Below are 15,957 nucleotides of genomic sequence, written 5' to 3'. Positions count from 1 at the left end.
TAGTGGAATTCATAAAGAGGGAGAATTGTAGAAAATCATGTCAACTGAGGAAAAAAGATGTTTCCATGATCCATAAATTTATCACATATGCCAAATCTCAGTTGGCTTGGTAGCTAAATATATACAAGTTGGGACTTTATGGTCCAACAACTCTCAGAAGCTTCAATCAGCAACCAGGATGAGAAATATTGGGCTGATGTCTACAAAAACGACCCAGGCACAAGTCCCTGGGGATTCAAGATGTTGCAAGATATAGTGGAGAACTACATTGAAACAATATTTCAAAATATAATTATTTAGACCTGTTACATGTACTTCAGTTCTCAATTTGAAAAGTATAGAAGAAATCAATATTTTGGTGACAGATATTCAATTTTTCCAAAATCTGTTTGGGATTGTTTTCCTAATCTGGTGCTCCCTCAATTTCCCCCCATGATTTATTCCAGCCAGTCAGAGAACTGGTAGCAGGAATCCAGAAAGCTTAACTGGAATCCAGATAACCCAGCTGCTGGAGACTTGACAATTGCTCAAGCATGTGAAATGCTAATTCTAAGTCTTTTTCTGGTAACAGATTTGATCACTGTGTGTGTTTGTGTACATGTGTGTTGTGCTTGGAAACAGTGCAGTTGATCCCCCCCCCCCTCTGGCTCTGACTTTGGATGTTTATTTTAGCAGACAGATAAACTTTCAGCCAGGTTTTTTTCCTCTCAGTTTCCAATTCAGGATTTCTATTCAAAATGTTCACGTTCATGTTTTCTTTATATGAAGTGAAGTATCACCAGCTGCAGTTTGCAGATGTTCAAGGCACAGGAAATTCTCTTAGGGGAAACATGTACATCTTGGGGTGTATTTTGGCATGAGTTCCAATCAACTGGGTAACGTTCTGCTTTTATGATTCTCATGCATATGATTTCTATCAGTGAATAATAAGAGACTTCATCTTCCACCTTCGCAGTTCTCTTTTCCCAGCTCTGACATCTGCGTTCTATGCCAGCTTCTTTCTTTTCCCCGTCATTTGAAGAATGCATTTCTTATTCTTACCACAAGGTGGCCCTTTGAACTCTCTGATACACACCAGGGGCTTCAGCAGGTAAAAGCTCCTTATTGGTCTATTGGAAGCATGATGCTTCCGAGGAACCCTTTTAAAGAGAAAAGCTAGAAACAGTGCAGAGAGCTTGTAGTCCAGCAGCTCTGCCTTGAGGAAGTGAGAATCGGCGAACTCTCATTTCAAGCTCATCATCATGAGTGAGGTGAGTGAAGAAATCCTTTTAATTTAGGAGATGGGGAGAGATGAAGGAATAGTTAGCTGACAAAGCATGAATTTGGTGTGAGGCTAAAAACAGAAAAAATCAGGTTTGGAATGGTTTATGGTTGAGTTATGTTACTATGAGAAGAATGTATTGTTTGAAACCATTGTTAAGACTATGTGTGCATCTTACTTTTCTGACAGTGGGTTATGTACAACTATTTAATATGCACTCTTTTAAAATCAGAAAGTAGTCTTCACTGGTGATTTAATCCTGTACCAGTTTAACTATGAATAAACTGAATGAAATGCCATAGAACTTTCTCTGAGTAGATATGAATTGATGAAAACTTAAATAAGTACATTGCCTTATGGGTTAGTCTTAGGAACCTCTGCAGGCTCAGAAGCATCAATTCTGCAGCTTGTAAAAATTCACCGAGGGGGGGGGGAATGTGACCTTTAATTTCTTATTTTTAGGAAATACTTTAATGACGGCTCTCTAGGTATGTATCATACGTTGAGGATAGGAAAGAATGTATTTCAGTTCTTGTTCTGCATCCTTAAAATGTCAAATCAGACTGTTACACGAAAGTTAGAAATCAGAGTATTTGGGATAGGTCCGAAAATCATGCTGTTTGTCCCTGCTTCTCCACTGCCTACCTTATACTGGTTTCCAATGATAGATTATCCGTAGCAATTGTGTTTTTAAAATATAGAAAATTGTGGCTGCCTCTATGTATCTATCTTAGTGAAATGGTTTTCTAGTATCAAGGCAGCCGTACGTAGCCCTTGATTGAAAATGTCATGATAGCTGTACTAGTAGAGTAATATTTCTCCTAAGTCTTCTTATTGGACAGGTTGTTTCCACTCTACAGGAAAGGTCATTTTGAGCAAGAGCCTAACTTTTTTCCATCACATGCAATAAAATTGCCTCGGGCAATATATATGCAGAAGCAGGTATTGTTATGGAATACCGTGATCTATTTTTTGAAGACTACCTTCCATTTTCTCTAAAAAGGGAGGGTAGAATGAATGGCTGCAAGAAAGAAATATTGCTTTTTCAGTAGGCATAATCCTTTACTTTTTATGGAGCTCCGGCAACAAATCCATCCCAGGGGACAGAGCTGCCCTAGGACCGGAGAAATTCATCTCCTGGGTCACCACAGGCTGATTGAGGACATAGTTAAGAGTGCCATGTGATCAGATTGTTCAGTTTTGAACATGATGCGTACAGCTGAATAAATAAACTTGAAAAGGTCAACCTTTTTGTTTAATTACATTAAACTATCTTTTCTTATATATAGCAAATTAAATAGCTAATTGATCTGGCTCCGTGTCCTTTTTGTTTTAAGTAAAAAAAAGTTTCTTTTTAAACCATATTTGATTTCTCCTGTCCACAGTTATAATCTGATTTTGTTCCTGGTGCCGCCAACTGTTTGTAAAATTGTCATTCACAGTACAATACTACAATATACATTTAGCTCATCTCAGATAAAATCTTTCTCCCCTTCAGTTCATCAGAAAGTGGAATTTCTCACACACCAAAAATAGCCCTGTAACAAAAATAAGAAACTTAGATTGCTAAACTTAGAATGCTAAACTTAGGCTACATCAGCCATAGGCGAGCTTGAGCAAAAGCGCATCAACCTCTGCCAGTCATTTAACATCATTTAAAGACTGAATCCATATTTACAAATCTTTTGTGTCAATGATACATTTACATTATCCTGTACATATTTTGAAATCCAATGTTACTGTAATTCTGAAAAAAAAGTAAGACAAATCTATCAGAATATAAAAGCACACTCTTTGGTAATTGTCTTTTATTCAAAGTGAAAAAAAAACAATGTGAAGGAGGAATAGGGGGGGGTTGTAAAAAAGAAAAAAGAAACAAAAACAATTTCAGAGATAATTACAATTATTTGAGCTTCCTGTGTGTACACATTTCGGATGATGCATTTGATAGAATATTAATTTGGTGAAGTGACCTTTAATTTTTTTGTGTGTCTCCAAGTTTAAGGAGATGAAATCTGACATACTTTAATGGACATACCAGCAGTAGTTCGAATATGGCTAGGAAAATATTGTCTCCAAATAGATGTCCATACTGCTGAAAGAGAATGGACCAAAGAATATGATTTCAGAGTAGAGGTGAATATACATTCAACCAAGTCTAGGATTTTCAGAAATACTTATCAGTTCATTTATTTCATTGCATTTAATGATTTCTCTAATTTAATTTCTTTATGACAGGGATAAATTTTGCTAGTCTTCTATGGTTGTAGAAAAAATGAGTAGCATAATAACATGTCCCTTATTTTGTTCTTATCTTTTTTGTCAGTTAATTTGATATGTATTCTTTTCTTTTTAAATGTTCACTTGAAATTTGATCTAATAGTATGATTATAAGAAATTTAAAGGACAGGATATATGCAGTTGGGTGGCTGTCCAGGAAATCAGAACTTGCTTTATTCTTTTTAATAATAACTATATAAAGCTAATACACACATCACAGGTACACACACATTTTTGCAAAATATTAGAATTTTTCAAAGTCTCTATACAATCCAGTGAGATTTCTATGTGTGTATATCTGTATACCTATAGATATCGCTATATCTATCTTTCACTGCTTGCTTTTTGCATATTCAGCACAGAGTCCTAAACATAAGAGGTAACATAAGAATGGAGTTAAGGCAGCTGGCTCAGTTCCATTGCCTTCCTATGTACTGACGTTATAGCTTAACACTTTCATCAGCCTCTTTGTACCATCAGAAGGATAAATGTGGTAGAAGCTAAGAAAAAATAACAAATGCATACTGAGTCTTTGGCTTAAACATATATAACAGTAAATAACCAATCTGTCAATACACTTCTATTTTCATAATGACTGAGTTTAATTTAAACCTCAATTTAAATCTCAAAATTACTTTTAAAAAACAGCAGAAAAAATATAATAGTATTTTATAATATATTGACTCTATTTTAAAATACATTTTAAGATGAAAGAGCCTCTCCCCAGTTCAAAACAATATAGGAACCCTCTAAAGTCAACAGGGCTGAATCTAAAGCTAAAAGAGGGCCAATTAGTTAAGACCTTGTGATGCCCAAATTGTGAGTGGGGTAACTTTCCTGACTGCGTCACTTAGTGAATTGATCCTCATGTGTGCACACAAGGTGTTCAGCTCAATAGTGCCTTGGATGTATAGCTAGCTATAATTAGGACAAATGGGGTACTTACCAGTTTGATAAAGGATTCTGCAGCTGACATAAGGTGGGTGGGGTGAGGGAAGGAAAACAGAGATTAAAGATCACTTAATAATTTGAGTTGACATCCCTTTATTAGATGGGTGGGAACCTGCCAGTTGAGGAAAGGGAGCAAAAAATATCTTAAAGTTGTCACTTTGCCTACGCTTTCACTTGGGACAGGTTTACCCTTCCAAGTTTTGCTGATAGGACTATTTAAAAAGATAAGTAACCACATACATTTTCCCAACTGCTTTGAGAATAGCTACATCAGTATAGTCATGAAATATCATTCCATTAATGGAGAAGAGGTTGTAGAGATACATTTTATACCTTTGGACAGCTTATTATTGCTACTGATGTGATAATTACATTTGCAAATACTAATGCAAGGGTATTAAAGAGAAAACATTTACTTGGTTGTGGGGAGAATAATTCACTAATGTTGATAATACTATTACATTGACATAAGGATCATTAAAATCACCCCCAAAACAAATATTTGCAAAATGCAGTCTGTTTTTAAAAATTATCCTGAAAATCTCTATTAACTTTGGACCTCATTGCCTCATTGAAGTTGGTCCTCTCTACCTCTGCCAATATTGTAATGTGATTCTTGTTGTCCATGGATTTTTCTGAACCTTTTGGTAAATATCTAAGAAAATGCTATTATGTATTGATAGGCAAAATCCAACCCCATCTAGTCTGATATTTTCTCCTTCTGCAGCTTTTGGAAAAATACTATGATTCTTTTAGAATTCTTCCATGTGCAAAGCAGTTTCCTCCATAAACTTTTGCAAATTTATCATGATTTCAGGGTGGGGACAAGGCAAAACAAAATCACCAACAGCGTGTGAAAGGCTGGCAGCTTAAGTTCTTAACCTTTTATAATAAAGGTTTCTGAACAAGCTTAATTATGAGGATTAAAAGCCTAAGGCTTCCCAGAGTTTACGCTGGCAATAAAGACTGTGAACACTGCCTAGAGTCCTTTGTTAGAGCTTAGAAACAAATCTTATTCCTTAAAGTTGCTAGTTAACCTCCTTGAAGTTAATGATTGCATTTGCATAAATATTTATTTATTAAATTTACGTTATCGATAAGGCAACTCTTTTATTGATGCAACCACAAAGAGTTCATTTATTAAACTACATTGTAAACCATGGTTTATAAACTTAGCATGCTTACATAACGTGCTAAGGAAAAGTCAAATAAGTCACATTAAGGCTTAGTGCTATGTGTGAACAAGTGTAGGAAAGAGAGACCAAGAAACTAGCACAGTGATGACGAACCTTTTAGAGACCAAATGCCCAAACTGCAACCCAAAACCCACTTATTTATCACAAAGTGCCAGGGCTGCATCAGCATTGTGGTGCCCTCAGGGGGGCGTGGCCCACTGGGTGGGCATGGCTGCAGTGCTCATAGCAGACTGGGTGAGCAAGGCCAGGGCCAGTCCCTTGCCATTTCAAGGGCATTCCTGGGAGGCCACCGCCGCTTGCTTACTCACTTCCTGCCCTGTCTTCCAAATGCCATGTGCCTGCTACTCTGGTGAACTCTGCTAGGTCAATGGCACGCATGCCCACAGAGAGGGCTCTGAGTGCCGCCTCTGGCACACGTGCCATAGATTCACCACCATTGAACTAGCAGGTGCAGAGGCCCATTTAGTGACATATAATGTGAATACTTAATGTTCTCTTCATTCAACAATTAGGTTTTGAATTTTTATTCCAACAAATGTGTGTTCAGTCCATACAAAATACAGTAGACAAAGCAATATTTTTCATTAGCTTAGCTTCTACACAAGTTATCCAACTTCTTATTAACCTCCTTTACATCCTTTCTTTTTTTTTTTTGAAAAAAATCTCTCAATCTCGACTTGCTCTTAGTGAAATCTTAATGAATGTTCCTATTTTATAGCACCACAGTTTTAGATATATGATTTATTTCTGACAACTTTTTTCTGGAAACAAACCAAAGAATCCAATGTTGCTATGCTTGCAACTTGCAAGCAGGAGAATATTGACCTTTAAAAAACAAAACAAAACAAAATAGCTCTTGTATTCATTTCCTGTAGCTATAGCTATTAAAGATGAAAAGGAGAAAAGGAACAAGCGATGAATGAATCTATTACTAAGGCAAATATCTCTATGAGTGATATTAATACACGTTTTCCAAAAATCTAGTACTGTATTGTTTATCTCATAGATTTTGCACAAGGCTAATAGTCTCACAGAGATGGGAAGCCAAATTTGTTTCTTTATTTAAGGCATGGAATGTTGGTCCATGGTATTTTTTTTTTTTTTAATTTTGATGAGCAGAATTTTCTTGGAACAGACTTATAGAATGAACCATCCATTCATGCAATTCAAAGGCAGAAATTCATTCATATGGATTTTCTTTTGTTTTGATACACATGCTTGACCAGTTTTATTTTCAAGATATTGGCTCATAGGATCAGAGTCTGAATCAGATCAGATGCAACAAGGTCTATGCTATTAGCTTAGCTTATCCACAGGATTCTGCTAAATCCATATTCTAAGAAGAAGCCTACTGCTGAGCTTTAGACTGTCCTTCAGTTCTTGCAACTTGCCTCTTTGGGTATGTGAGTTCTCCCCAACTACTTTTCTCTGTGATTATGCAGACTGGATCCAGATAAATTAGCAAGGAAAGCGACAGCCACCATTAGTAAGCAGAAAGTTAGTTTAGTTCCAGGATATGCAGGTAGTCTGTCTTTTTGAACATGATTGCATTGAGTAAGTAATTAAAATAGTAATGGATTGCTTAGTGTGCCCAGTTGGATTTACAAAAAATCACTCAACTACTCATTTTTGTAATGTAGAATACTGGAAGCTTTGTAAAACTAAAATCCAGCAGTGGCATATAAAGTGGCAGTGATTAATATTGATCCCTTTGGTGCTTGCATTGAGAAGAATAGATTATTGCAATGGGCTGAAGCTCTTGCTACTCCAAACCAGCATAATTTAAGATTTTAAGAAAAAGAAATGATGCTTTAATCAGCTAAATGCACATAACACACAGAGAAGCAAATATACCATAAGTAAGGACTTCTAGCCTTAGTTAAAAGGCTTATTCATTTACTTATTTCAATTCTGTTGTTACAACACATAGGCTACTCTTCCAAACAGGGAGTAAACATCCACCCACATGAATCTTGCTATGGCCTTGCCCATTTGGCTTTGTTAACCCATTTAGTGTATTATTCAATGTTCCCCAAAATATTAAATGAAACCCCTTCTCCCCAAATATTTGCTTCTTTCTGTCTTAAACAGTGCTCTATTTATTTATTAATCAAATTGATATATCACCTATCAGTGACTGAGCACTTATAAGTAAAAAAAACTATAAAACCATTACAAAAATATGCACGACAGGGAGAATTCCCTCAGGCCATCAACTGCTCTTTCAGGTTGACAGAACCAGATCCTCATGTCAATTGACAGAACCAGGTCTTAACACTCTTCTAGAAAGCCAGAAGAGTGAGGATCAACCTCACCTCAGGGGGCAAGACATTCCGTTGGGCAGAGGCAACAGCAGAGAAGGTTCTTTTCCTAGACCCGGTCAGTTGGATTCTTTTAACCAACAAGATCCGTGATATATCCCCCCTGCCTGATCAGGTGAGGCTTGACGTAATTAGGATGAGACAATTCCTCAGGTAACCTGGATCCATGTCATGAAGGGCTTTTAACTTCTGGTCTCTTGTTTGCTGGCCTTCTTTTGCCTGCATGGTAATGCCGTTCTCCATTCTACAAAACAGCCACTAGCCAGAAAACGGGACAGCAAAGAGAGTCAGGGTATCATCATTATTCCAGTAGTTTTTTCCACTGCTAGTGAAGCAAGGCTCTGAGAACATGGTACCTTACTTAAGCTGATGCCCTCCAGACACTTAAGAATTTACACACCTTGTCCTTAGCCAGCAAGCTCATTTGCAATGGTGACTAGGACGATGGAAATTGCATTGTACACCCTTGGAAGGTACAGTCTTTGGGAACTGTTCTGCAGCAACTGCTTTCTCAAAACATCAAGAAAATTAGACAATATATTAGACAAGTTATGTGCATTTCAATTTATTTCCTATATACTACCTTTTCCACTCCTCTTCCCCTCCCCAGTTTTATTGATATTAAATGCTATTTGAATAAGTTCTGACATACTGAAGGGATGAATCTTGCTCCTATTCTGGCTAATAAGAACGTTCTGAAAATCTATACATAATAAATTGGCTAAGATCCAGGTTATTAACATCATGGATACATGGAAACTTATACACGCAGATGGTGCTTAAAATAAAAGTGACCCCATTTGTGAAAGATGCTGTAATTTTATCATGCCTGAGGGCATTTGAGTTTTGTTGCCCTGAATATCCAGCAGTCACCTAGGTAACAAGGGATGCATTTGTAATGTTTTATGGTTTGCAAAATTGCCATCCCTATTCCTCCTGCAATATAGCCTTCACAAACTGTGAATAAAATGTAGTATTAGACTTCCTCTGCCACACAAGTAATAATCCATCAGCTACTTTTGCACAAAGTGTGCAATCTATCTCCTGTTATAATAAGAGAAGCATTTTCAAAACAGTAAAAAATGAACGAAGGAGGATGCTGTTCAAAAGCCGTTTCCCCAGTTCTGGCTTAAACTGACCTTTATCCATCCAGTAGACATAAAAGTTGCTTTCCTTATCCCTATCCTGTTGGTATTGCACGTCTTCTGGGGCACCATCATATGATGTTTTATTGTTTGGGAGGTGCACTATTGGAAAGGGGTTTCTGCCACCTCCTTTCAGCACCTCCCTATCTACCAATCAGGGCACTGCAGCAGAAAGGGGGAGGGTCTCACTTCATAATCTGCCTTCTCTAGTCTAACCTGTCTGCCTCTCCTTTCACGTCTCACTGGGCCATCTCCCAAGTTAAAATAATGTGAAATGCAGAACTATGGAAGACATCGGCGCAGAAACAAATCTTATAGAGGAGAGAGCCATGGCTGTATTGCTTAGCTTGGCTTTGCAAATCAGGATAACTGACACTGACAAGCTGCTGAGAACAGTAGGCAGTAGTGGACCTTTGACAACTGCAATTTCCTTGCAACATTTATTTCTTTTCTACTGGCATATAATCTATTTCAGTGAGCTAACTTTAGTTAGAATAATAGTTTTTCATTCTGATCTGGAGTTCTATGAAGTTTTTCCAAAATGCCACTAAACAATGAAAGGCAAATGCTCTGTGCAATTACACTCTTTTTATATCCCCGCAGTAACAGAAAAGCAGATTTAAAATGCAGCCTTCCTCCCACCATTTTCCTTACATAAGGGCTTTCTGATGCCATAAATTCTGTAACCCCCAACTCTATCTCCCATCTCTTTAGCTATCTTCAGTACAAATGAAGGACTGTCAATGGAATATAGCAGTGTTTCCCAAACTTGACAATTTAAAGGCATGTGGACTTCAACTCCCAGAATTCCACAGCCAGCGTTGCTGGCTGTGGAATTCTGGGAGTTGAAGTCCTCATGCCTTAAAATTGTCAAGTTTGGGAAACACTGGAATACAGAGTTAGGTGACAGGCACTCACCCTAGTGTAATACCTGGTGGTGACAACAATCTCTCTGAGTTGGCTGCAGCTCTTGGTATTTTTCAAACAAAGGTGTTCATTTCTCTGTAATGACAGGTATTCAGAACTTTAGATACCTCTTTGAGGCCCAGTGCCTTTAGAATGGCAGATTCCAAAATTTGCTGAAAATAAGATGTTGAATAAAGTTAGCAACCGCCGCTGCAAAACTATGACCACAACGAGCAGTCCTTCTATTCTCTTTAAGGTCATCATTTTCTCTAATAAAGGTGTGGGAGTAAATGAAATTATTTGTTGGGGACAAGTGTTTGCCATTAATTAATATACAGTAGTGTTCTGAAAGACAGCTTTTAACTAAATAACAGTTGGATTTGCTGTCTGGAAAATTTAATTATCTTCTAATCTCAGTTTCCTCTCTGTTTATAGCTCAAATCGTCTCCTTAAAAACAAAAGCAAAACTCTTCTTCCACTGAAGGATCATTTCTATTCTAATGCCTGTCTTTTTCCCTTCCTCTATACTAGACATGTCAAACTTGCGACGTCACATGATGTCGCACAACGTATCGGGACAATTTTGCCATTGCTGGCAATGAGGTAGGCGTGGCTTCTGCATGATGCATCCAGCCCACGAGCCGGCAGTTTGACACCCCTGCTCTACAACTTTCCCAGTACTCAGTATGAATCTGTCAGCTGAGTTCATTGCACAATCCCCACAGCAGGTTTTGAATTTTCCCTTATACTTCAGCATCTCTTTTTATCAGGGTTTGCAGATATCATGGACTCTACAGTAGCACAGGCTTTGCGCAGAAGCCTATGATGTGAACAGTTTGGTTCTGGGGTTGTATTTTACCATTTTATAATCATTATTCACTGCCTCAAAATGTTAGGTGTTGGACAGAATACAATTATTATTCAACATGAATTACATTGCTAGTCATTCTAATTTGGGGATTAATCTCAGAATTAATTTTCCGCACTTTTTCCTTTGTTGTCCAGTGCTCACCGAAATTTCTTGCTGTGTTCAGAACATTTTCCCAACCAACATGCTGGCTGGCGAACCCTGGGATTTGAAATCCACATATCTTAAAGTTGCCTAGGCTGAAAAACAATGCCCTAGAGCCTTGGGTGTGCCCAGAACCTTTCCCAGATCTGTACTGAATTATAATTTTTGGAGAAATGAAAGGGAAAATTATTAAATATATGAGGGATAGTGCTACTAACTGCACTTAGCTGAATCCCTTAAGATAGCCTCTTCCAATACTTTTTCTTTTAGAGTCTAAAAAAAATTCCACTTCCTGCTGCCTTTAACACTGGGACATGTCCTACTTCTGGTATAAATTTGCCTGTTTAATGAAAGCCATGCCCCAGCATGAGATATTTGGAAGCATAACGTTTATAGCAGGTACAAGCTCCATGCTACAACACGAGATCCTCTCTGTTTGTAGGACCTGATGTGATTGTGATTTAGCAAAGAAGAACACTTATCTGGGCCTCGCCACCCTTTTCAAAACTTTTACTAGATGCTTCTTAGAAAGCATCAGTAGCTGCAGCTGCTGTGCTGCTGCCAGAATTTTCCAACGAAGCTTGCTGAAAAGGACTCCCTTACAAGGATTTAGCCAAGCCTTCCAGGATGGCTTCAACTGCATTTCTCTGGAATCTGTACTGGAAAATTATAATGAGCTCATTTGGCAAAGAACCTGATTTTTCTCTGCCGGGTTGTCTTCTATTCTCTTCTCACTCCTTCTCTGTTTATAATTGTTGTGAAAGCTGCTACACGGCTGAGTTTATCTGGCCTTTCTCTCCTTTGTTCTTCTATTGTCTATCTCTTTGTCAGCTTTAGTTAGCTGATCTCCCTTTACTACTTTCTCCTCTCTGTCTTTTATCTGCCTCATGTTTTTTGGAGGTGTCCTGAGACTAAGCTCAGTTTGCATAGAGAAAGGGGTACACATTCTCCACCTTCTTCTAGCTTCCTCAGAAAGCGAGAGAGCTTGGAATATTCTGCCATATTAAGCTGGGTAAAACTGATCTCTTAATTGACCCCTTAAACCTTTTTTTTCTTGATTATTCAGCTAATTTTATATTTGGGCATATAATTCATATTTCACTGGTCTCCTACAAGGATTTGTTTGTTTTTAGATATCTCAATATTACTACCTCTTGTAGAACAGAAGGCCCAACAGACAGATAATGCCTTCTCTCATTTTTACATCAGTAAACAAGGCAGCTAAATGCACAGAAAGCAATCAAAGAGTAAAAATAATTTCCCCATTTGCAGAACTGCATAGGATTCCAGGTATACTGTACATCAGGGTACCCCAACCTTGGCAAATTTAAGACCTGTGGACATCCACTCCCAGAATTCCTCAGCCAGCTGGCTGAGGAATTCTGGGAGTTGATGTCCACAGGTCTTAAAGTTGCCAAGGTTGGCGAACCCTGATGTACATCACAGATGGGCCTGAGATCAGAATGATTAACGAATGCTTGATATATGAGAACTATCCCTGAATATTTATTAGATGTTGTAGATGATTACAGTTTTCCAGAACAGATTTTATGGTGATGTGAATATTCTGAATTTTGAATACCACACTTAAGTAAAAATGTAGATGTACACATTATTTTAATCAAACATTACTAATGTCTTGCTCATGTTTAGGACACATACATATGGAAAAAAAACATATCAAACCTCACTCTGTTCTTAACAACTATATATTAACTTCGGGCTCTCAGATAAAAAAGATATATGATGAAAAACATATTTATGTGAACAGCAACTCTCACAAACAGGGTTTTCTTGTTTCCTTTTTTATTTCTTGTATTCCTTGCTTTTGTAATCCAACAAGTACTCAAGGCAGTGAACAAAATTTTAAAAAGCAAAGCATGTAAAAGTTAAAAGCATAAACTAAAATCGATACTCCAAGATGAAACTACTTAACAATTAAAAGCCTGGCGAAAGAGATGCATTGTTACAGATTTTGAAATGCTAAAGGGGGGGGGGCAAAGGAAAAGTGCTCCATAGGTTAGCTCTCCTATCACCTTAATAGCTGGGCAGGTTCACAGTGGGACAGGTAGTCCTTTAGACAGGAAGATCACAATCTACAAAGGGTTACATTTGATCTTGTAGTATCCCTGCTACTTAGGAGTAAAAATACTTCTTCACACAACAGCCAAAGGCAACTGTCCCTTACAATATTTGAGGGAGGGCTAGTATTGTAGTATTTTGGTACCATAAGCAGTGCAATAAATAGTGCAACAGTCTAGTCTAGTGAAAAAAAGGACTAGGGGAGATATGATAGCAATGTTCCAGTATTTGAAGGGCTGCCACAAAGAAGAGGGGGTCAACCTAATTTTCAAAGCACCAGAAGGCAAGACAAGAAACAATGAATGGAGAGAAAAAATGAAATGAGAGAAGTAACCTAAAACTAAGGAGAAATTGCCTAACAGTGAGAACAATTAACCAGTGGAACAATTTGCCTTCAGAAGTTGTGGGTGTGTCATCATTAGAAGCCACTTGTCTGAAATGGTATAGATTCTCCTACTTATGCAGGGAGTTGGACTAATTGAGCTCCAATGCCACTTCCAACTCTTTTCTTCTATGTTCTAACACTATATAGTAGCCAATGTAGCAGCTGTACATGATACTGCAACTTCATTCTATATAAAGGTAACATGAAGATAGGCTTCACGTTATCAGAAATTTTTTGATTCTGGTAGATAAATGTCAGGTATGAAATATTTTGAAGGAGTTGCTCCTTCCCCATTTAGCTTTTTAAATATGTTTATTTATAGTGTAAATATACTGTAAGTTAAAATACATCATTTGGATCCAGTTCCTTTTTTGCACTCTAATGAGAATAACAACCACATCCTTTATTATAATAGGATAGAAATAACAGCAATCTGTTCCATGTGGGAGGACAGGAACAGCTAACCATGTCTTTTGACATACCCTTTGTAAAGGAAGCATAGGGTATTTACCAAAATGTACATGAAAGCAAGACTTTGATCTTGCATGAAATAGCAATATAAGTTGTTCTATTTACATGAAATTACACATAGCCACACATGTTGATAAATATTTCAAGGGGATTGGGGACATCAGGGAATTGCCTTTTCTTTTCAGCTGTTTGCAAAATCATTTTCAAATACTATTAAATTTCTACAGGAGAAATTTAATAGTATTTGAAAATGATCCTTGAATCTGGGTCTGCCAAAGAATAGGCTTACTTCAAAATTTGCTGTATTCACATAATTTGAATTCTATTTCATTCCCATTATTCAGATAGGAACAGAAATTACAGTATTCTCAATTACAGTTTTCCTAAGAATATAGATGATATGTCTTCTTATTAGCAATCTTCGTGATGATGTATTATTCTACAGTTGGGTGGCAGATTGTAACTGCAAGTACTTGAAGGATTGAATCCCTGACTTTCCTATTAGAAAACCTGGGCTGACCCTCTCTTAAAATGGTCCCACAATTCTGGGTATATCCACTGACCTTATGCTAGTACAGAGACAAGGATAATGTTATGAAGTAGCAGATGAGCTCCCACTGACCTCATTTTTCTCCTAAACCATGCATAACTCATAACTTGGTAACTTCTAATTTAGATTACTACAGCACACTCTACATGGGTCTGCTCTTGAAGACCACCTGGAATTTACAGCTGTTTCAGAATACAGCAGCACACATGATGTTGAGTATCTTTAGGTTTGCCCTTGTTACATATTTGTTGTGCAAGCCACACTGGTTCCCAGTTTTCTTCCAGATGCAATTTAAGGTGTTAGATGGCATGGGATCAGGTTATCTGCAATACCATTTGTCCCAGAGCAGTTGGTGTTGGCACAATTCAAGTCCTTTCCCTTAAACATTACCACTTTGTGGGACTACGGAAGTGTGATTTTTTTCCCCATTGTAGTCCCTACCCTATGGAACACCCTCCCCCTGAGACCTTGAAGTCTGACAGACCCCTGCCCTTTTATCATTCTGGAAGGCACTTAAAACCTGGTTCTTCCTCCAGGCATTGGGGTAGGACAAGATCAGAGTGGGGATGAGAATATGGGGGCATCAGAGAAGCATGGCTGTGGTGCCAGGTTTTTGTGTTTTTACTTTTATTGCTGTTTTATACTGTTTATATAGTTTTATTAGTTGTAAGCTGCTCAGAGTTGTTCACGTTTTATTTTTGCAAGCCTGCATAAGATCCTTATCAGACTACAAAACATGTGAATTTTATGTTTGCCTTTTCCTATCCATTTTAAGTAATACCATTTTTGGAAGTTGTCTTGCAAATATAAATCATATTGTCTGATTTTCAGAGGCATCCAAAAATAGGTTGGCTGTAATTGAATTAAAATGGAAGTAAATTAAGGGTGACATACAGTACTTGGATTACCCAGTACAGCTCTAGCAATCTAACTAAATTGTTTAAAATCAATATCTAGGCTTGTGAAGGAAAAAAAGGATAACTGCATCAAATACTGAAGAAATATGCTACAGAATACTGCCACCCTGGTTCACAAAGCAGTCCCTGAAAAATTAGTGTCTTCATCCAAAATTTACTAAAAATATGAACTCCATTCTGAATGGCTTCACATACCATATATCCACTTTGCTTTCTTTTGCATTCCTTTAAAAAAACCTCCATATCTTCCCAGGCCATTTGGATGAAATTTGTTAATTGTTATAAGTTCTTATTAAAAAATAAACCAGAATCTCTCCCATTTGCACTAGCTAAATTCAGCTAAGACAACATAGAGCAGACCTCATTATATCTCCCTGCAATATGGCAGAGGAGCCTGTCAGAAAATCAGAGGTGGCAGTAATCCAAATTTAGGAGTGAATTCCACATAAATATTGACTGAATACACAGAGATTCAAACTC

At 37.5% G+C, this 15,957-nt stretch overlaps 1 protein-coding gene across 1 annotated transcript in view; it reads left to right on the top strand.

Annotated features, from left to right (window-relative positions):
- The first annotated feature begins 1,129 nt into the window (after positions 1-1,129).
- The window catches only part of PCP4 (Purkinje cell protein 4), a 61,270-nt gene continuing 46,442 nt past the window's right edge, over positions 1,130-15,957 (top strand). The window contains exon 1 of the mRNA XM_039369324.1: positions 1,130-1,250. Within this exon, the coding sequence (XP_039225258.1) occupies positions 1,242-1,250 (9 nt within the window). The 5' untranslated portion in view covers positions 1,130-1,241. The remainder of the gene's footprint in view (positions 1,251-15,957) is intronic.

Source organism: Crotalus tigris, unplaced genomic scaffold, assembly GCF_016545835.1.
Source record: "Crotalus tigris isolate CLP2741 ecotype Arizona unplaced genomic scaffold, ASM1654583v1 scf7180000017601.7605149639:7615979, whole genome shotgun sequence".
NCBI classification, from domain to species: Eukaryota; Metazoa; Chordata; class Lepidosauria; order Squamata; family Viperidae; genus Crotalus; species Crotalus tigris.
Note: the sequence above shows the minus strand (reverse complement) of the source record. Positions and strands in the feature narration are given on the sequence as shown.